Source organism: Pipistrellus kuhlii, unplaced genomic scaffold (assembly GCF_014108245.1).
Source record: "Pipistrellus kuhlii isolate mPipKuh1 unplaced genomic scaffold, mPipKuh1.p scaffold_m20_p_6, whole genome shotgun sequence".
In the NCBI taxonomy this organism is placed as follows: Eukaryota; Metazoa; Chordata; class Mammalia; order Chiroptera; family Vespertilionidae; genus Pipistrellus; species Pipistrellus kuhlii.
In genome coordinates, this window is record NW_023425562.1 from 16385675 (window position 1) to 16406217 (window position 20543).

Here is a 20543-nt window from a genome sequence, read left to right on the forward strand (position 1 = left end):
AATCAAACCCTCTGCTAGGGGCGTTGTAACTGGCATACATGGAAAGTCTGGCTGTTACCATGATTCAGCAATTACTCATGACTTACACCCAAGAGAAATGAGAACATGCCCATCAAAAATCCTGCAAAGGTGCACAGCACTACTTGTAATACTTTAAAAGACCCAAATGTTCAATATATTGATACAAATACATCCAGTACTATACATGGATGAACCTCAAAAATACTGTACAAAACCATAGCCAGTGGGTCACATACTATGATGTTTCTTGAGATGTCAACAGGCCTATCTACAGCTAAGTAGTTTCCTAGGGCTGGGAGTAACAGCTAACCACTGCCAAGGTTCCTCTCTGGGGCAATTAAAATGCCCCAAAATTGATTTTAGCGATAGATTCATAACAGTATACCAAGATCAATTGCACTGTGATCTGCAATGTTAAATCTCAATAAAATGGCTATAAAAAATTTCACAACTCATTTTAATCCCATCTTGCGCAAAAAAGCAGCAAGACATTCAAAATAGCATGTTTATGATCCAAATTAATGACAGAACAATCTATTTTTAAATTCTAATCAGAAAACTTGTTTCATCACTTGAAACATATTTAGAAATAAAAACAACCAACATTCTTTTTTTTAATTTAATTTATTTTGTGCTGAATTTACTCCCGGGCCATAAGTTTTTGTTTCTTCAGTTTCTTCTGAGATATCTGGGGAAAGAAAATAAAAATGACCGTTAAACTTCCTGAAGAAACATCCACACTTAAAAAGAGGTCTTCAGCCAGGACCGGTTTGGCTCAATGGATGGAGCGTCGGCTTGGGGACTGAAAGGTCCCGGGTTCGATTCCGGTCAAGGGCATGTACCTTGGTTGCGGGCATATCCCCAGTAGGGGGTGTGCAAGAGGCAGCTGATCGATGACTCTCATCGATGTTTCTTTCTATCTCTCTCCCTTCCTCTCTGTACAAAATCAATAAAATATATTAAAAATAAAAAAAAAAAGAAAAGAAAAAAAGAGGTCTTCACTTCAGTGAAAGAACTGGAAACATCAACGTAAAAGGGCTCTAGCTGATGTGGCTCAGTGGACAGATTGTTGGCCTGTGGATTGAAGGGTCCCAGGTTTGATTCTGGTAAAGGGCACATGCTCTGATTGCAAGCTCAATCCCCAGTTGGGGGTTGTGTAAGAGGTAGCGAATCAATGATTTTCATTGATGTTTCTATCTTTCTCCCTCTTCCTTCCTCTCTGAAATCAATAAAAATATATTTTTAAAAATGAAAGTGTCCTTTGGCATAGAGATGTGGTATGACTAATCAGAGAATGAGTTTAAATTGATTTCCACTGAAGACAGTAACACCAGCTGCTAAGGATTCCAATGACAGGATATTTAAGTGACAATATCAATACAAAAAATCTATTAGGTGTGAAGTTTTCTGGCCTACCCAACTGAACGGATAGACTAGCTAACAATGCTGTATGATACACAGGAAAGTGGATAGGAAAAGAAATCGTAAGAGTTATCATATCCTTCCCCTATTTTTATTGTATCTCTAAGAACCCACTGTGATAATCATTTCACAGTATACTTAAATCAAGCCATCATGCGGCACACCTTAAACTTGACAACGGTAGGAGTCAATTCTCAAAAGCAACACTGACTTGTCATCATTTACCAAATATAGGCTTATTAGATCTGAGGGGCATTTTTGGAAGTGGCAATGGACAAGTAGGTGGGACTATCAGTAGACAATCACAGTTCTGATGTACTGAATAGTACAAAGTTACTATTCAGTATCAATCAAGAAATAAATGAGATCCATGAAAGTAAAAATAAAATACAAGGTTGCTGGTTGCTCAGAACAGTTTCCTTTCACGGTTATTCCAAAGGTGTCCTAAGTGAGTCATCACAGCAACCGCACATGTAGTACACACAACTGAAACTGAGCGGAGACTGAGCAGTCACCTTCTTCTTCTGTGCCACCTCCTCTTCTGGCTTGGGAACGATCTGCTCCTTCTCAGTGAGGATCATCTCAATGTGGCAGGGAGAGCTCATGTAGGGGTTAATACGCCCGTGAGCCCTGTAGGTTCTACGCCGCATCTTGGGCGCTTTGTTCACCTGAATGTGCTCGATGACCAGAGAGTCTACATCTAAACCCTGGGAAGGGAGAAGGAACATAATCAGGTAAACCTTTATTCCTTTATTGTACACCATCTTTGGAAATTAAGTTCCTGCCTTAATGAACTCATTTTGAAAAGCAATCCTTAAGAGTTGAAGCCAAGTATCAGTTCAGGCAATTACTTTAAACTTGGTTCTAAATGGCGTTCCTTAAATTAAACCTAACTACAGAAACTCAGCGCTATGCTGCTATGCTAAGTGATGTTGAAGATCAACTTTGGCAGCATGGCTTAGCAGCTACAAGGATCACATAACCAGCCCTGGCTGGTGTGGTTTATTTGGTTGGGTATTGTGATGTGCACCAATAAGTTGCCAGTTTAATTTGTGTTCCAGGCACATGCCCGAGTTTTGGGCTCAATCCCAGGTAAAGGTTGTGCACAAGAGGCAACAGGGGATCCATGTTCCACTTACATTGATGTTCCTCTCTCCCATTCCCTTCTCTCTCTAAAGAAGTATGTAAATAAAAGGCTAAGCCATCAAAGAGTAGCCGGTAGCTGACAAGCACTGATCACCAAGGGGCAGGCACTCAAAGCAGGAACTGCCTCTGGAGCCCAACCACACTCTGGGACCCCTGAGGGAAGAGGTGTGTGTGTGTGTGTATGTGTGTCAGAGTGCCAATTTCTGTTTGATCCCAGCAGGCCAGGCTGGAAAAAATATATATATACATATACATATATATACACACACACCCCCACACCCCCACACGCACACACTAGAGGCCTGGTGCATGAAATTAGAGCAAGGGCCTCAGCCTCTGCAGCTTTGTCCAGAAGGATGGATGTTTGGTCTAATTAGCATATTATGCTTATTATTATAGATATAAATAAAAGGGAATTATAGCCTGAGACCCATTTTTAATTCTGGCCCAGATTTCCAAATGGAAAAGGGAATGGACAAACCTATTTTGTTGACCACACTGTTTTTTAACTTCTAAATGTAACTTAATATCTCTCCATTAAAAATGTAGGCAACAGCTGAAACCAGTTCGGCTCAATGGACAGAGCATCAGCTTGGGGACTGAGAGGTCCCGGGTTCGATTCCGGTCAAGGGCATGTACCTTGGTTGCAGGCATATCCCCGGTAGGGGCTGTGCAAGAGGCAGCTGATCGATGACTCTCTCATCGATGTTTCTAGCTCTCTATCTCTCTCTCCCTTCCTCTCTGTACAAAATCAATAAAAATATATTTTAAAAAATGTAGGCAATAACCATCTGTCCATCATCCAGATATTGCTGGCATGTACATATAAGGAACTATATGTACATGCCAGCACGAGTCTCAGAACTGTTGGACACTGAAATTGGGACTCAAACATTTTTTGTTATTATACATTTATTTCTAGTCTGCAGTTGCAAGATTTCTCAGAGAAAAGAAATGGGGAAAAAATAGTTATAGAGATAAAAAACCATTGAACAGACTGTTAAACTATAGCAGGAAGGCAAGGGAGGTGGAGGGGGGACTGTAAAAGATCAATCGAAGGACTTGTATGCATGCATATAAGCATAATCACTGGATACAAGTCATGGGGGAGGGAAGGCTGGGGGGGAGGTCAAGGGGGGAAAAAAGGAGACATATGCAGTACTATTTGTAATCCTTCCAATAAAAAAGAAAAAAAAATGTAGGCAATAGCCTGGCCAGAGTGGTTCAGTGGTTGAGGATCAACCTATGAACCAAGAGGTCACGGTTCCATTCCAGGTCAGGGCATATGCCCAGGTTGCAGGCTCAATCCCCAATGTAGGTCATGCAGGAGACAGATAATCAATAATTCTTCCTCATCATTTATGTTTCTCTCCCTTTTAATATATATATTTTTTAAAGTGTTGGCAATAAACCACATTAACCATTACTAAAGCAACCACTTCGATAACTACATTTGTCTCTTTGCAATAGTGTCTTATTGTGTGTATAAATCTGAACAACTGAACCACCATCCAAGCTGGATACATATAGATATTAATGCTTTGGGTACCTTAAGTTCAGCATTGCTCTCGGCATTTTTCAGCATGTGCAGCAAAAATTCAGCACTCTTTTTGGGCCACCGACCTTGTGTCCAGCCCCACTGTTTTGCCTAAAGAAAACAAAGATAGGCTATTAGTTCCCAATTTAAATAAACTGTGGCAAGCATCTCCTAAACTCTAAGGGACCCCACAGAGACTTGCAACCAGGGAAGCAATAGGCAGCAGCTTGTCCTGGGCCAAACCCCTAAACCTGTCTCCAAGGCCCCATTTTGCGTCTCTCCAGTGAACGGGACCTCAGTGCTGCCCTGGCTCACTCCTTTCCCATGACATTTCTAGGGAGCCAAAGCAGCACCACCTCGTCTCTCCTGCTGCTGCTGCCCTAAGCCATTCCTGTTTCACTGCTCCCTGCTTCAGTAAACGTACTCTTAAAATTACAAACAAAAAACACAATTTATTTAATTCACTTCGAGGTTGCTCAGAACATGATTCTTTTCACAGTTAATCCAAAGGTGTCCTAAGACTGTCATCACAGCAACCGGTAACAGCCTGATTAAAGATCTTAGCCATTTTAATCCCACCCAGTCACTTTCCCTTACAATCTGTCTTTTCAAATAGCAACCATCAATTCTCACCTGGGCGCACCTACCAACGCCACCATTGTAACGACGGAAAGGCACGCACTGCTTCTTTAAGGTGACGTCCTTCAGATACTTGGTGGCTTTCCGAATATGCATGCCCTTGATGGCCTGGGCAGTTTCACGCGTGTTCTAAATAGAAAACACACCGGGAGTTAGCCATGTTAAGGCATCACAACTTTTAAAGCAAGCATGAAGTTCTCGAATTCTCAAAATGTCAACATCAAAACAGTCACGACACACTCATGACCGATACCTAGAAGGTGGCTGCTCAGAACTGATTAGTTTTCATGGTAAATCCAAAGGTGTCCTAAGAAAGACATCACTGCAGCTGCCCTTTCGGCACATAGTGTCAAAGAAAAGGAGCACCCACAACGACTTTCAGAGCGTTAACAGGTTCACATACCTTGAAGTGAACGCGGAGATTGGACCCTCTCGATTTGCATGCTAAAAAACAGAGGACACAGTGGTTAACAACTTCGAGTATCTCTTCCCTTACCCCCAATAAGAAATGCATTAAGTGTTGTTCACTCACATTTTGTGGGGTTCTCTGGGTCTAGCGAATAGCGAACCATCTTCGGAGGTCACCTGGGAGGGAGGACGGAGCAATTCTGTCAGGACGTGGTTGCACAGTCCCTTACAGCCTAAATCTGCACCAAGTGCTACCAGCAGCTGCTCAGAGAACAGTTGTTTTCACGATGAATCCAAAGGTGTCCTAAGAAGTGCCATCATCGCAGCCACGCTCTTTCCCTCTGACCGCCAGTGGCTGCCGGCAGCAGTGCTGGCACCAGACCGGGCGCACGGCCTTCGCCAGCCCCATTCCTCTCTGGGTGGCAATAAGCCTGTTTCAGGGCAACCAGAGCTCCCTCGGGCGTAAGGACACGGCGCACGGGGGTGGCAGGCCTCAGCCGCCACCATCGGCGTGCTCCCGCTCCGCAGAAACCCTCTTCACCCACACAACTCCGTAAGGGATGCTACACCTTCCCACGCTTCCGTGCTGTCGTCAACGAGACACGCAGACGGTTTGAAAGACTAAAGTGAGGAAAGCCTCCAACCGACTCTATTCCTCCCCCGCCAATTTTCTCACCGAGACCACAAACGCGCCGCGTACTCGGCCCTCACTCACCGCCAGACACTGGACCTCCGGAGTAAGAGGCGGCACCGACCACGGGCTACCCGGGCTCCCAAAGCCCCCAACCCCTCCCATTGCACCCCTTTTCGGGCCGCATGGGCCGCACTGCCCGGGCGCCAAGTCGGGCGCTCCGACACTTCCCCGCGCACAGGGGGACACTGCCTTCAGCGAGAAATCAGTAACCGCAAGAGTTCTCTTCTCAGGGGCCTCAAGATTGGCGCCCCCAAGGCCAGGATGGCGGTGATAACCGGAGGATTCAACTCTCGGAGAGAGACGCCGAAGAGCAACTCACCTAGGGCCGCTTTGGGGGAAGAGGAAGAGCGGAGGCTCTTGGGAGATTTCATGAGAACTCAATATCTCGCGAGATTCCAACCCAAAGAAACGAGATTTGAAAAGGGGAGGAAGGAAGAGGAAAGATTAAGGGAGTGTGGAATAAGTTTTAGAATCCCAAAACGACATGCCTCGTTAGGGACCGTCTCAAAATTCTCTATTTTTTTGATCCAGAAATAAAGTTAGGAATTTTAAATATTAATTAAAGCAGATTTGCAGTTCTAGGACAGGATCAAGTGTTATTACATACACAAGGCATTTATTCAACATTCGTTAGGTTTGATTATATGATCATGTATCCCTGAAAGTGATTTGTAATTAATTGGATAATCAAGAAGATACAAAGGATAGAATGTAATTATGGTCATCAGAAAATTCTCAGGATGAGAATATCACCCAGTCTCTTGACTTAGGGTGGTGAACACACAGTACAATATACAGAAGATGCATTCTAGAACTGTACACCCAAATCCTATATAATTTGATTAACTAATGTCACCTCAATAAATTTAACCAAAAGCATATCACCCAGTCAATTGTACTGCAACCTGTGTAAAGAATGTGCTAACTGGCCCGGTTGACGTAGCTCACTGGTTGAGGATGGACTTATATGAACCAGGAGGTCACAGTTGGATTCCCTATCAGGGCACATGCTGGAGTTGCAGGCTCGATCCCTAGTAGGGGGCATGCAGGAGACAGCTGATCAATGATGCTCTCTCATCATTGATGTTTCTATCTCTCTCTCCCTTTCTTTTCCTCTCTGAAATCAATAAAAAATATATATTTAAAAAATAAATAAAAAGCTTACTAAATTCAAGACACTATTTCAGTACTTTTCAATCAGATGCATTTCTTTAATTAACCCTTAGGATAACTGTAAAAAGAGATAATACTATTATTTCTATTCTATAAATGATGAAGTTGAGGTACAGAGAAATTAAGGGATTTCTCCCAAAGTCCCACAGCTCAAAAGTGACATCTGGAAGCAAAGAAAAGCTCCAGTGGCAAATTTGTCATCACTAGGCATGCCTGCCTCTCCCTTGCCTTGTCTTTGTACTTCTAAGTTCTCAAACCAGAAAGCTGGAAATCAATTTCTCTTTTCCTTGTCTTGGCACACACAAGCACTTCAAGTCTATGATTACTGCCAGAGTCTCCTAAGTGGTCTTCTGGCCTTTATTTTTCCACACTCCAATATATCCTCTATATTGCTGATGGAATCATTTTGCTAAAACAGCTGCCAAAATGATCACGTCATTTTTCAGGTTCTATTTTTTTTTATGTGGTTCCTTTTCCAAATTCCTGAGGATGACTGAAGAGCCTTCTGTTATCTATCCTGTGCCTTCTTCATCCCTTAACCTTTCTTTCTCCTTTCTCTACACACGCCTACTCCATTCTCATTGATTTTACAGAGAGATCGAGCCTATTGTTAAAAGACAGACATGATCCCACACTTGATTTTGTATTCGCTAGTATTGGATTAGACTAGAAGAATTAAAACCTTTGAGATTATTTCCTCTTAAGGGGAATGGTTTATCTTTTATTTTTTTAAACTATACTTTTATTGATTTCATAGAGGAAGAGAGAGGGAGAGAGAGACATCACTGATGAGAGAGAATCATTGATGGGCTACCTCCTGCACACTCCTTCCTCACTGATGATCAAACCTGCAACCCAGACATGCACCCTGATCAGGAATCGAACCATGACCTCCTAGTTCATAGGCTGACACTCAACCACTGAACCACACTGGCCAGGCTGGTTTATCTTTTAAAGCCTTAGTGATTTTTTTTCTATAAAGTTTAAATAAACTCTTTAAACTTTATTTGATACATATTTTTTCTTCAGTTTGTTGCTTATAAATTTAATTTTTAAAATTGTATTATATTTATTGTGCAGAAATCTTAATTATTAAAACAATGGGGAGCTACAAATAGGTTTACTTCTTTTTTTAAATATATTTTTATTGATTTCAGAGAGGAAGGGAGAAGAAGAAATAGAAACATCAATGATGAGAGAGAATCAATTATTGTTCAACTGCCTCCTGCTTGTCTCCAACTGGGAATTGAGCCTGCAACCTGGGCACGTGCCCTGACCTGAAATGGAACCATGACCTTCTGGTTCACAGGCCAATGCTCAACCACTGAGCAACACCGGCTGGGCAATTCTTAACAATTTAGTTGTTCATTCATCCAGTCAATGAGTATTTATTGTACACTTAATATACGCCTGCCAGTGTGCTAAATGCTGAGTTATAACCAGTGCTAAGAGAATCCCTAACCTCAAGGAACCTACAGTCTTGGGAGAAGGGATGGAAAGATAGAGAAGTAATGAGAGGGCAGGGCAGGGCGAGGATGAGCTCCCGACTCCGCCCCACAGGGCGGAGTTATCCCTAGCCCTCACCCAACCAATCAGGGTTAGCCGAGGCAGTGACATCACCACCGACCAGAGTAAAACCCCTGGACTGGGCGAAATTTGCTCTCTCTTCCGCCATGCTGCCGGCGTGAGTGGGAAGAGCCCATGCTAGCATGGAATAGGCTCTTTTGTTTATTGCATTGGACTCGGCTCCCTGGTGGTCCTTGGGGATCACCAAGTCTGGGCGTAACAGTAGGAGGTGAACAATCAAGTAGAATACATTGTGAACTTCCAAAGTCGGGGGAGCACTAAGCACCTCGTTAATAGCACTCAGAGTGGGAAAGCTGCCATGAGTTAATGACATGGCGGCTGCACCATGAAGCAGGAGGGAAATGATTGCTGTTTCCAGTGGGGAAGTTCTCTTACAGGAATTGCAGATGTTTGGGTTACTTTGGGGAGAGATAGGGAGAGAGGCAAACCGGATCTTGAAGGATTGCATTTGTCTGCAAAGAAGTTTCTAATGCATCTTAAAGTCAATAAGGGGCTTCTGAAAGCACTTAAACCCTTGGGGAGTTTGAGGTGATTTGATCAGATTTCAATTATTATAGAAAAGAATCACTGTGCAGAGAGACATCTGGGATGCACCAGGGGCAAGACCAGAGGCTGGCAAAGACCATGGTGGCCTGAACTGATCTGATTCAGCGGGCCCTTCCCCCCGCCCTCATCCCCCTCAAAGAGAATGGAGAGTAGTGGATACTGCATTGGCGAGATTTTAGTAAAAGTCAGAGGATTTCATGATTGCAAGCTGTGAGAGTTGGTAATTTTGGAACTTCACCAAGCCTTTTGGACATCTCCTCCTTGAGTTTGTAGCACAGTCTCCTTCTGCCTGTGAGCACGTAACAAAGAAAAACCAGCGTCGTGGATGACACCAGCAGAGGCACTCTGCATTGGATTGAAAGAAGGTACAGATGGTTAGTTCAATCTGTTGGCTGGGGCTCGGTTTATGGGTTTTAATGCTCTCCTGGAGTTTGAAATAGAGTTTTACTTGGTTTGGTGCTGCAGGCTGAGTACTGTGCCCCTAGTGCCCAGCCATGTTCCCCGGGGCTGAGCTTCAGTGTTCTGTCTCTGCAAGAAGAATTCCATTCCTGAGCAGTTGGAAGGTGTTTCTGAGGAGCTGTAGGGTTTGGAGTGGGAGAGCATCTTTCCTGCCAACCTCGGAGGACACAGGTGTGTGAGCAGAATAGAGCCATTTGAATAATGGCAGGGTGCTTTTCGCTTTGCCAAAAATGTTTTATTTCTATGTTTTCCAATTTCTCACTCTTTTTTCTTTTCAAGGTTTTGAGTTAGAAAGGACTTCTCCACTCTGATAAGATTTTGTTAATGCTCCCATTGTGGAAGACACTTTATGGTTTTATTTTTCACGTTTTAATGTGCTGCCCATCCAATGTAAAGCTTGAGATATGGATCCAACTTCATCTTTTTCTCATAGCTACCCAAATGTCACAATTTGCTCAGTAGTTTGTGTTTTTCCTATAGACTTAAAATGCCATCTTTATCATGCGTAAATAAGGGTATTATTCCAGGGTGGAGGGGATCAGATAGAGGGACATTGGCATCTGGTAACAGAGGGTGGGATTCTAGGACTTCCCCGCTGGGTGTCTCAGTGCACGTTATTTGGCTTCTCTGAACTTTTCTCCTTCATTTGCAAAAGGAAGATAACAATACTAACTGTACTGGGTTGCTGGAAAAGTTACAAGAGAAGGTTAAAAGACACAGTAAACACAATAAAATAGATAATCAGTACATATGGCTCCTTCCTCCTTTCTCCCTCCTTCTCTTTAGGATTTATTTATGGGCATCACCCGATCTGATTCTTTCCCCAAAACATGGGTGTCCTCCATGATGCCCTGCACTGGTGACTCTCTGTGAGTCTCCTCCAGTGCCTTCCCTGGCAGCTGTGCCCTGCTCTGCAGCCTCCCAACCCCCACCCTGGCCTTCCTGCCAGCCTTCTGATTGGGTCATGGCAGCCCACAGTGAGCTCGGGCGGGAGTTGGAAGTCATGGGGAGAGGTCAGGCTATTTCTCCCCAGCTCCCTTGCTGCTTGGCACCTGCAGACTGCTCGCCTGCCCAAGGTCAGCGCTCTCCAGGCTCCATTGCAGTGTCCGCTTGTCCTAGGAGCCCTGGACGTGGAAATGTCTTTCTGTTGTTTCTGGGCTCTGTGTGCCTCCATGGCCCTTGCTAGTTCCCTTAACGTAGCCATCTCTCCTGAAAGCCTCTTCCGGCGAGTTCTCTGCATGACACTGTTTGCTGCTGTCATCCCGAGGGTTATCGCCCCTCTGAGTACTTCCCTGGACCAGAGCTCAGCAGTTTGCTTTCCCTTTTTCGTTCAATAGTTACAGTAATGATGTCCTTGAGGGTGGAACTAATACTTAGGGTTCGTCTGCTGCGTGTGGAGTGCTATGTACACGTTATCTCACCCATTCTCCACAAAGACTTTGTGAGGAAGATTGTACTCTCCGTGGTTTATAGCCGAGGGCTTGAGACTCGGGGAAAGTGGGGGACTGGCCCGGATCCCACAGCTAACCAGCAGCACAGGATGCATTTGGTGCAGAGCTAGGTTGACCTGACCCCAATGTTGACTCTCTTTCTGCTACCCCTGACTGTCATGGGGGAACATTCCAGAGAGGATAAACTGTAAATATGGGGAAATTTGTCTTGGATCTCACAGTTTTACCAAGGGTGAGCCTGGAAAGGAACCCTAAAATTATTCACAAAAGCTGAAGGACACGTTCCTGCTGTTGCTCTTGGGTGACACCACAGGCCGCTAGATGGCACCCGTTCTGCATGGTATAAACCTTCTGTCATCTCTGTGGGCAAAGGGTGCGTGTAGTCAGTTCTGCTTACCTTGACATGTAACTACGACTTTGATTTAATGCACTATGTATTCCCTCAGAACTGGGCTGATTTGTAAGCCTTGTGGAGATGAGACTGTGAGTGAGCAGGGTGTGGGGTGGGGAGAGGGAATGGAGAGAGAGGAGACAGAACACTGAAGCTCAGCCCCGGGGAACATGGCTGGGCACTGGGAGCACAGTACCCAGCCTGCAGCACCAAACCAAGTAAAACTCTATTTCAAACTCCAGGAGAACATTAAAATCCATAAACCAAGCCCCAGCCAACAGATTGAACTAACCACCTGTACCTTTCCAGAAAAAGCTCCTCTTCAAGAAAAACTTTTAAAAATCCTTGTTAGTGGCTACCTGATAATCACCCCCCCCCCTCTCCCATCCCTCTCCCTCTTTTTGTCCCAGTTGGCCTAAGACATTTTACCTGACATAACCCTTGAATTTTTCTTCTCTGTGGGACATGACCTCCTAGGACAGTGGTCAGCAAACTCATTAGTCAACAGATCCAAATATCAACAGTACAACGATTGAAATTTCTTTTGAGAGCCAAATTGTTTAAACTTAAACTTCTTCTAACGCCACTTCTTCAAAATAGACTCATCCAGGCCATGGTATTTTGTGGAAGAGCCACACTTAAGGGGCCAAAGAGCCGCATGTGGCTCTCGAGCTGCAGTTTGCCGAATACTATCCTAGGAATAAGTTTTCCTTAGCAATGTGGGACAATGCCCTAGACACAAAAGTATAATTAAAATCACACAGATATTCATCAGCAATGGTCCCTTTGGAAGATCTGGATGGAAAGGGGAAAAGGACAGGAACACATTCTGCGATGTCCTAAGTTAAAATTGTAGTGACAGGAGAGTGGCCCAGTTCCTGTGAAACGGGGAATTGAGGGTTAATTCCCAGGAGGCTATTTCTGTGATTATCCAAAAGAGAGAATGGCCTCCACTTCTTCTTTACATGGAAGCTTTCTGACCACTGTGGACCCTGTGGCAGCCGTGCTGTGCCTGTCCCAGGATGAGCCCTACTTCTGCCATCCCCTCAAAGTAACTCCTTTCAGACGGCTTACATCTTGCTCCCCCTCCTTGATGTTTAAAAAAAGCTTGCAAAACTCTTGGACAGCCCAGCTGGCGTGGCTCAATTGTTGAACATCAACCCATGAACCGGGAGGTCACGGTTTGATTCCGGTCAGGGCACATGCCCTGGTTACAGGTTCGATCCCCAGTAAGGGGGTATGCAGGAGGCAGCCAATCAATGATTCTCTCTTCTCATTGATGTTTCTCTCTCCCTCTCCCTTCCTCTCTGAAATCAACAAACATATATTAAAAAACAACAACAACAACACAACAACTCTTGGACATTGGATGTGCTGACTTTCCTACTAGCCATGCTGCTGGTGGATTAAACTCAGTGTACCAGAACCAGTGTTCTTTGATGCTGGCAATGGCCTAACAAAGCCTTTCCTTTCCTTTTTTTTTTTTTTTTAAATTTTAAAAAATATATTTTATTGATTTTTTACAGAGAGGAAGAGAGAGGAATAGAGAATTAGAAACATCGATGAGAGAGAATCATCGATCTGCTGCCTCCTGCACACCCCCCACGGGGGATGTGCCCGCAACCAAGATACATGCCTTGACCAGAATCGAACCTGGGACCTTTCAGTCCACAGGCCGACGCTCTATCCATTGAGCCAAACTGGTTTCGGCAAGCCTTTCCTTTTCTGTTGTTGTTAATCCTCGCCTAGGGATAATTTTTTATTGATTTTTAGAGAGTGGAAGGGGAGGAGAGACTGAGAGAGAGAAACATTGTTGTGAGAGAGACACATTGATTAGTTGCCACCTGCATGCACCCCAGCCAGTGGCCTGGGATGGAGCTTGCAACAGAGGAACATGCCTTTGACTGGAATGGAAACCAAGACCCTTCAGTCCGTGGGCGGAGGCTCTATCGACTGAGCCAAACGGGCTAGGGCCTAATACACCCTCTTATAAAAAGACTTGCAGCTGTGGGAATTACATGTTTGTTTTTGTTTAGCAAGGTGTCCGAGCCCAGCCCTCTCATCATGCAGATGAAGACGCCGTCTTTGTTCCTTTCTGGGCAAGCAATCCCCAACTTACCCGGTTGTTCTAATGAAAAGCATTATCTTAACTTTTCTTGCCTGTGGCCTTCCCAGTTGCTGAGGCCTTTCGTAAGGCACCGAGATGAAGCTACAACCTTTGCTGTCCTCTATTTCTGAAGGGGACTTCCTTTCCTTTCTCCCCCCCCCCCCCCCCCCCCCCCCCGAGGAAAACTTCTCTAGACAATATTTTTTCAGTGTTTTTTTTTTTCTTTTCAAAATGTATCATTTAAACATAAAAAACAGGGAAGACATTCAGATGGTTCAAAATAAAAATATATATACTATTGAGTAGTATATCAAAAGGCATCCAATAAAAAGTCTCACTCCTATCCCTTTCCCCATATGTTTCACCTTCAATCCACAGGCAATCACCCTAATTATTACTTCTTGGGTATCCTTCCTGAAAATCTAATCCAGTGTAGTATGGAAAGGCTTATTGATTTCTTTGGGGGAGGAGATTTGCCATTGTTGCTCTCTGGCTGCTGAATTCCCCGTTGTTCCCAGTTACCTCCAGGATGATTTCTACGGTGGCCACAGGTTTTTGTGGAGTGAAAAACTGAGACAAAAGATCTAAGTATGAGTGAAGTGAGCCGAGCTGGTGGCTCCTGTCCTGGAAGAGGTAGATGCCATGGTCCCTGTGGCTTGTCCAGATCTCTTGTCTTTCCCCAAGCCCCTAGGCCCTTGCCCTTTCTCACTCCTGGAGGAAGCTATTGTCTCCTGCTTCTTCAGCCCCTGCACCTGGCCTTCACTTTAAAACGCCCCAACCTTCCCAGAGCTAGCTCCTCCAGGAGCTTCCACTCTTAGGATCGAGGGCGGCTCCCTGTCTGCCTTCAACACTCCAACTCTTCTTCCCCTTCCCTCAGCTTCTTTATACAGCACCTTTCATCCTCTTCTATCACCAAGCTTCTCTAAAGACTAGTTACTGAGATTCCTTTGCCACGTAGGGTAGCTCACTAACATCTAATTAACATCTGCAATCTACACTAATAAAAGAGAAACATGCAAATTGACTGCACCTCCACAACACCCATCAGGCAATCAGGAGTGAGTATGCAAATTAGCCCAACAAATATAGTGGGTTAATTTGCATACGTGAGCATGGAGCAAAGACTGAAGACTGAAGACTAAAGAGGCTTGGCTTCTCTGCTGTGGTCAGAATGGAGAAGCCAAGCCTTGTTGTGGCCAGAGCAAAGCTTAAAAAAAGATGTGTTTCTTGCCTCTTAGGCTCTCAACCCAGACCAAACTAAGTGAAACACATTGGGATACATGCAATAATACAGGCCTGGTCTAGGAGGCTGTGGTTCAACTAGGAGGCTGTGCTAGTTACAGGTGCGGTCTAACCACTTAGCACAGGGGGAAGAGAGGTGTCATTTTTGAATATGAGGATGATAGTCACCATTTGCTGAGCCCTCCAGGTGCTGGAGCTTGGGATATTAATACCCTGATGCCACAGAGCTTGGGATATTAATATCCTGATGACACAGAGCTTGGGATATTAATACCCTGATGCCACAGAGCTTGGGATATTAATACCCTGATGCCTAGAGCTCGGGATATTAATATACTGATGCTTCATTTCTATACAGGGCCCCTGCACTAAGTTGCTTCCCCTTTCTTCAGTCCTCTGCCTTCTGCCACCTGTTAGATGCCATTCTTCTCTGAACACAGACTTTTCCAGATCTAACCTTCCCAGGTACTGCTCCATGATCCAAACTTCCTGCACTCACCAAACACAAACCGTGGGCCTTCCCTCGGAGCCTATGTTTGCTTCTCAGGGTGGCAACTTGCTCACACGAAGATAACACATTTTCCTGGAGGGCCCTTCCCAACTATTTTTTTTTAAGTATATTTTTATTGAGTTCAGAGAGTGAGATATAGAAACATCACTGATGAGAATCATTGATCGGCTGCCTCCTGCATGTCCCCCACTGGGGATTGAGCGTGTAACCCGGGCATGTGCCCTAACTGGGAATCGAACCATGACTTCCTGGTTCATATATGTCTATGTTCAACCACCGAGCCACAGCAATTGGGCAGCATTTCTGTTTTCATTATGTAGGTGAGGAAAAGGAAGATGAGCATATTGAGTAGCTTGCCCAAGGCACTTAGGTAGAAAGTGGCAGAGAAGGAATTTCAAACATGGTCTGTTAACGTCGAAGCTCATAACCCTTCTGGTACACTAAGGTGAACTGGGGGAGTTTGGCCCGGATCAGAGAAGATTCAGAGAGGGACTCTTTTGACAGTCTTCTGGATCTTTTATCACAACACGTATGAGGTGTAGGCAGAACTAAAATCAATATTGGGAACCATCAGGATTAGATTTAATCCCAAATAAAGAATTTGTAGCATTTACAGTGACCTGAATAGGAGTTGGCTGCCTCCTGAAGTGGCCAGTTCCCTTTATGACCTGGGTTCTACCCATGTCCATGGCTGGATGAATCCTACCTAGGACCCTAGAGGGGATCCCACCATTAGATGGGGGTCTGCTGGGTAGGATTTAAGATCTCAGAAGTAAAGAGTCTGTACCTCTCAGAGGATAGTAAGTGCAGTCTTTGCAGAACCTAGTGGAGGAAATACTCTTGGACTTAAATTTTGTGAATTTATCCAGGCCTGAAGCCCCGAGAATGTTCCTCCTTTTTCCCAGAGTCCCCTCAGGAGTAAAGGTCAAGATGACAGCAGTCATTCCCACGTGGAGTGCCCTCTGAGGATTTCAAAGACATTTTCCTAAGGGTTTCATTATCCCAACTGTGCAGATAAGGAGACTTGACCAACCAGAGAAGAGAAAGTGGAGGCCACTGTCCAGTATCTTTTGGCAGGTCGCACTCCATTCTTTCCTGCTCACGTCAGCCAGGGTTGCAACAGCTCCAGTAACTGGCAGCAGAGAAATAAGGTGGGTCTGGGGAGAGAAGTTTTTTAAAGTTGGTGAGACCATAACTTGTGTTTGTCTGCTGACAGAAATGATCCAATAGAGAGGAAGAAATTTTGGAATGATGTCTGTCTGTGTGTGAGAGGGGATGGAATCTGGAATGTATGTGTGTGTATGTGGGTGTGTGGGTGTGTGTGTGTGGGGGGAGTACAGTTCATGCTTAGTACCTGGAAGGGAGACCAAGGACTTGGGTACAGATAAGTAGGTGGATGGGCCTGTGGATGCTCTCTCTTGCTCGATTTAAAAAAATATTTTTATTGATTTCAGAAAGGAAGGGAGAGGAAGAGGGAGAAACATCAATGATGAGAGGAGAAGGAGTAGGAGGAATAAGTGGTCTGGGAAATACAGTTGATTGCTTGACAGAATTAAAAGACCACTTGAGATTGCTGGTTATTAATTTAATGTAACAAACTTTGTGTGCATGGATGTGGATGTGTTTCATCTATGATCTGCTGTGTAGGTGTAGTTATGAAAATAGGTAAAAATTAGATTTAAACAAAGGTTTTATTTTTTAGTAAAGATAGAAAAATAAATAAGAAATGAGCAAGGTATCCTATGCTTGATCCCTCCCAACCTACCCCCACCCCACACACACACTTTTACTTTTTAAGGAATATTCACTTCATTTACTCAACAAATATTTAATTTCTGCTAGCTACCTAGGACAGTGCTTATAGTTAGGAAGATGAAAGCAGAGCTCCTTGTTCACAGCCTATGAGGAGAAATAGACCGGAGTTTATAATTAATTTAAGTACATAGAGAGGAATTTAAAACATAGTAGGAAAAGCATCTGACTTCTTCAGATAGAGATCGCTTGACAGAATAGGATCATGACATATGAGAGATAGTTCATTCACATTCCACAAATATTTGACTACGTAATTGCTTTGGGCCAGGTAAAATACTGGCCATTGAAAACAAACATGATATAAGACAAGAGTCTATTTGTTTTTTTAAAATTGGTTTCAGAGAGGAAGGGAAAGGGAGAGATAGAAACATCAATGATGAGAGAGAATCACTGATTGGCTGCCACCTGCACACCCCCTACTGGGGATTGAGCCTGCAACACAGGTATGTACCCTTGACTGGAATCGAACATGGGACCTTTCTGTCCAAAGGCCGACGCTCTATCCACTGAGCCAAACCGGTTTTGGCAAACACAGGCGTTTACATTATGATTCATAACAGTAGAAAAATTACAATTATGAAGTAGCAACGAAAATAATTTTATGGTTGGGGCCACCACAAAATGAGGAGCTGTATTAAAGGGTCAAGGCATTAGGAAGGTTGAGAACCACTGGTCTAGAGAATTTACCTGGTGAACCAAATACATTTGGCACTTCAGGGGTCTGTGTAGGTAGAATAGATGGTTGCTATCAATCTTGTGGTTACTGGTCTATTTAGAGATTCTGGGGTCAGTTCTTTGTAACATATTGTGCTAGAAAATGGACCTTCTACAATCAGGTTTAAATGTCACCTCCTTCCCCCCCACTGAGCTTTGGAAATGCCCAGAGTACTTAAAAACGAACTTATTTTGGTGATGTCGTCTTCCAGTCTGTCACTGGAAACATTTTCAATGCTTCTCAGTGTGGCCATGAGCCCCTTTGCTTGCCCCTTTCTTTCCTCCGTCCCTTTGTACAGACACGATGGGCGAGAGAAAGGGCCCCAGCAGGCCGAGCTGCCTGTTTTACTCAGCTGTGTTTTCTCCTCACAGAGTTGGCTGCCCTCCTGCCCCCCTCTCGCTGGGAGGTGCTGAGCTCCTGTCCTGATCAGAATCTGGACGTTCTAGGCTGTCACACAGTAATCATTTAGCTTTTGTGTGTAGGGCTAGCTGGAGAAAATTGTTAACATAGTGAATTAAAAGGATATTTCAGCTGAGCCACTTTTTTTTTTTTTTTTTTTTTTTTTGGTGTGTGAGTGCGACTTGACAACCTTTCCCTGGGTCTCATGCTCTGGGTCAATTGATAACCATGCACTGCCTCTCCCAAAAGAAATGTGCCAGGCTGGCTGGTCTCTCAGGTAAATTCCTTTCAACTACCCCAATCTCTCTCTTTTTAAAAAAAATATATTTTATTGATTTTTTACAGAGAGGAAGGAAGAACAGAGGGATAGAGCACTAGAAACATCAATGAGAGAGAGACATCGACCAGCTGCCTCCTGTACACCCCACACTAGGGATGTGCCCGCAACTAATGTACATTCCCTTGACCGGAATCGAACCTGGGACCTTTCAATCTGCAGACCGACGCTCTATCCACTGAGCCAAACCGGTTTCGGCAACCCCAATCTCTTGTTAAACCCACGATTTCACCTACTTCGTGCCTGTAGAGATGCAGGAGAAAAGTTACTACCATGCATTAATTGCATGTACAAATTTTCATGAAAACCTCTTTACTAAGGAGATTTATTCAGCTTCTTTTAAATGGAAGATTCAAGGAATAGAGTTTGTGATGTGCAGAGGAAGGCAAACAAGCAAAAAACAACAACATCAACTCCCCCCTTCCCCCCTGCCAACATGCCTACCTATACCTTCAGCATATAGGAGAGCTGAGGTCATACTGCAAAGGAAGATGTAAACTGAGGTTCAATAAACTTTGTCTGTAGTTACAGCCCCTAATTCAGTGCTTCCCAAACTGTGTTTCTGGAGATTATAACTCTTCACTAAGCCCTCTGTGGGGCAAGAGTTCTGTGGTCAAATCAATTTAGCAAAAATTGACTACTTTGTCCTCTTCTTGGGAGATTCATAACACACTTCATTTACGTAATCATTCAACAAATATTTAACGAGCTTTTTATGTGCTAGGCTCTAGGCCAAGTTCCAAGAGAATAATGAACAACAACCACAAAAAAAGCTCAGCTGTTGCTTTCATGGGTGCTGAACTCTAACCGGGGCATAAACATTAATCAAACAGCCAAACAAATAATGTCTAATTAAAGACCCAGGTAAGTTATCTATCCATATACAAAACCCTAATATGCAGATAGACCCACGTTGAAACAACCGAACAACTGGGTGCTATGGCATGCATTGACCATCAGGGGGCGCACGTGGAACACAGTGGGCTTCGGTTGTGGCGGGATGGTAAAGCAGGTGAGGGGTGGGGGAGCCAGACACAGGAAGGCACTCCAACCAACAAGCTACAACTTAATAATAACTTAATGGTTTCCTAACTTTGGGAGTAAAAAAAAAAAAAAAAAAAAAAAAAAAAAAGGGTGCAGAGCCCTGGAAGTGTGGTCAGTGGGTTAAGCATCCTCCCCCCCCCCCCAACTTCCCCCCTCTCTCCCCTACCCCAGTAATCCCCTACACTCACGAATCCAAAGGTTCCTTGTCAGGGCACATGCCCAGGTTTCAGGTTTCTTCCTTGATCAGTACCTAGCTCCCCAGGGGATCGCACTGTTCCCCCCCCCCCCCCCCCCCCCCCCCCCCCCCACACACACACACCAGTGTTTCGCTAAGGTCCTAGGGACTATACTATGGCTTTGAGCAACTCCTAACAGAGGAGGACATTTTTAAAAATATATATATTTGATTTTGTACAGAGAGGAAGAGAGAGATAGAGAGTTAGAAACATTGATGAGAGTCATCGATCAGCCGCCTCTTGCACACCCCCTACTGGGGATATGCCCGCAACCAAGGTACATGCCCTTGACCGGAATCGAACCCAGGTCCCTTCAGTCCCCAAGCCGACGCTCTATCCATTGAGCCAAACCGGTCTCGGCGAGGAGGACATTTTTGACTCACAGGTGACCCACTGCCTCAGCTACTGATGGGATGGAGACATAGTACCCACGGGCTCCCATTGAAAGGCCCACTGGCCATATAAAACCTGGAGCAGAGGAGAGAGACCTGATGGTTAACAATTCCTCCAAACCTGCAGCCTGCCTGTCCCAGGACTGTTTTCCCGTTTGTAGCATGTGGGTACCACCGGACTGACGGCTGTGCAGACTGCCGATTAGGAAGGAGAGGGGGGGGGGCGGGGGGGGGGGCTAGGGGAAGGAGGACGGAAACAACAAACCTGGCG

The 20543-nt window shown here is 44.7% G+C and overlaps 1 protein-coding gene and 4 non-coding genes across 5 annotated transcripts; all 5 read right to left on the reverse strand.

Moving 5' to 3' along the window:
- Nucleotides 1–633: 633 nt before the first annotated feature.
- RPL17 (ribosomal protein L17) lies at nucleotides 634–6243 on the reverse strand. Its single transcript, XM_036419860.2, has 7 exons — nucleotides 6187–6243; nucleotides 5298–5350; nucleotides 5169–5209; nucleotides 4760–4894; nucleotides 4139–4237; nucleotides 1959–2150; nucleotides 634–709 (listed from the first exon to the last, which is right to left on the reverse strand). Exons 2-7 carry the CDS (start codon nucleotides 5335–5337, stop codon nucleotides 662–664), a joined length of 555 nt encoding a protein of 184 aa, XP_036275753.1. The 5' UTR covers nucleotides 5338–5350; nucleotides 6187–6243; the 3' UTR covers nucleotides 634–661.
- Nucleotides 1845–1908, reverse strand: LOC118708535. Its single transcript, XR_004984610.1, has one exon. It is a non-coding gene; the product is annotated as a small nucleolar RNA SNORD58 (small nucleolar RNA).
- LOC118708534 lies at nucleotides 4598–4662 on the reverse strand. Its single transcript, XR_004984609.1, has one exon. It is a non-coding gene; the product is annotated as a small nucleolar RNA SNORD58 (small nucleolar RNA).
- Nucleotides 5029–5093, reverse strand: LOC118708532. Its single transcript, XR_004984608.1, has one exon. It is a non-coding gene; the product is annotated as a small nucleolar RNA SNORD58 (small nucleolar RNA).
- Nucleotides 5434–5499, reverse strand: LOC118708536. Its single transcript, XR_004984611.1, has one exon. It is a non-coding gene; the product is annotated as a small nucleolar RNA SNORD58 (small nucleolar RNA).
- Nucleotides 6244–20543: the final 14300 nt, after the last annotated feature.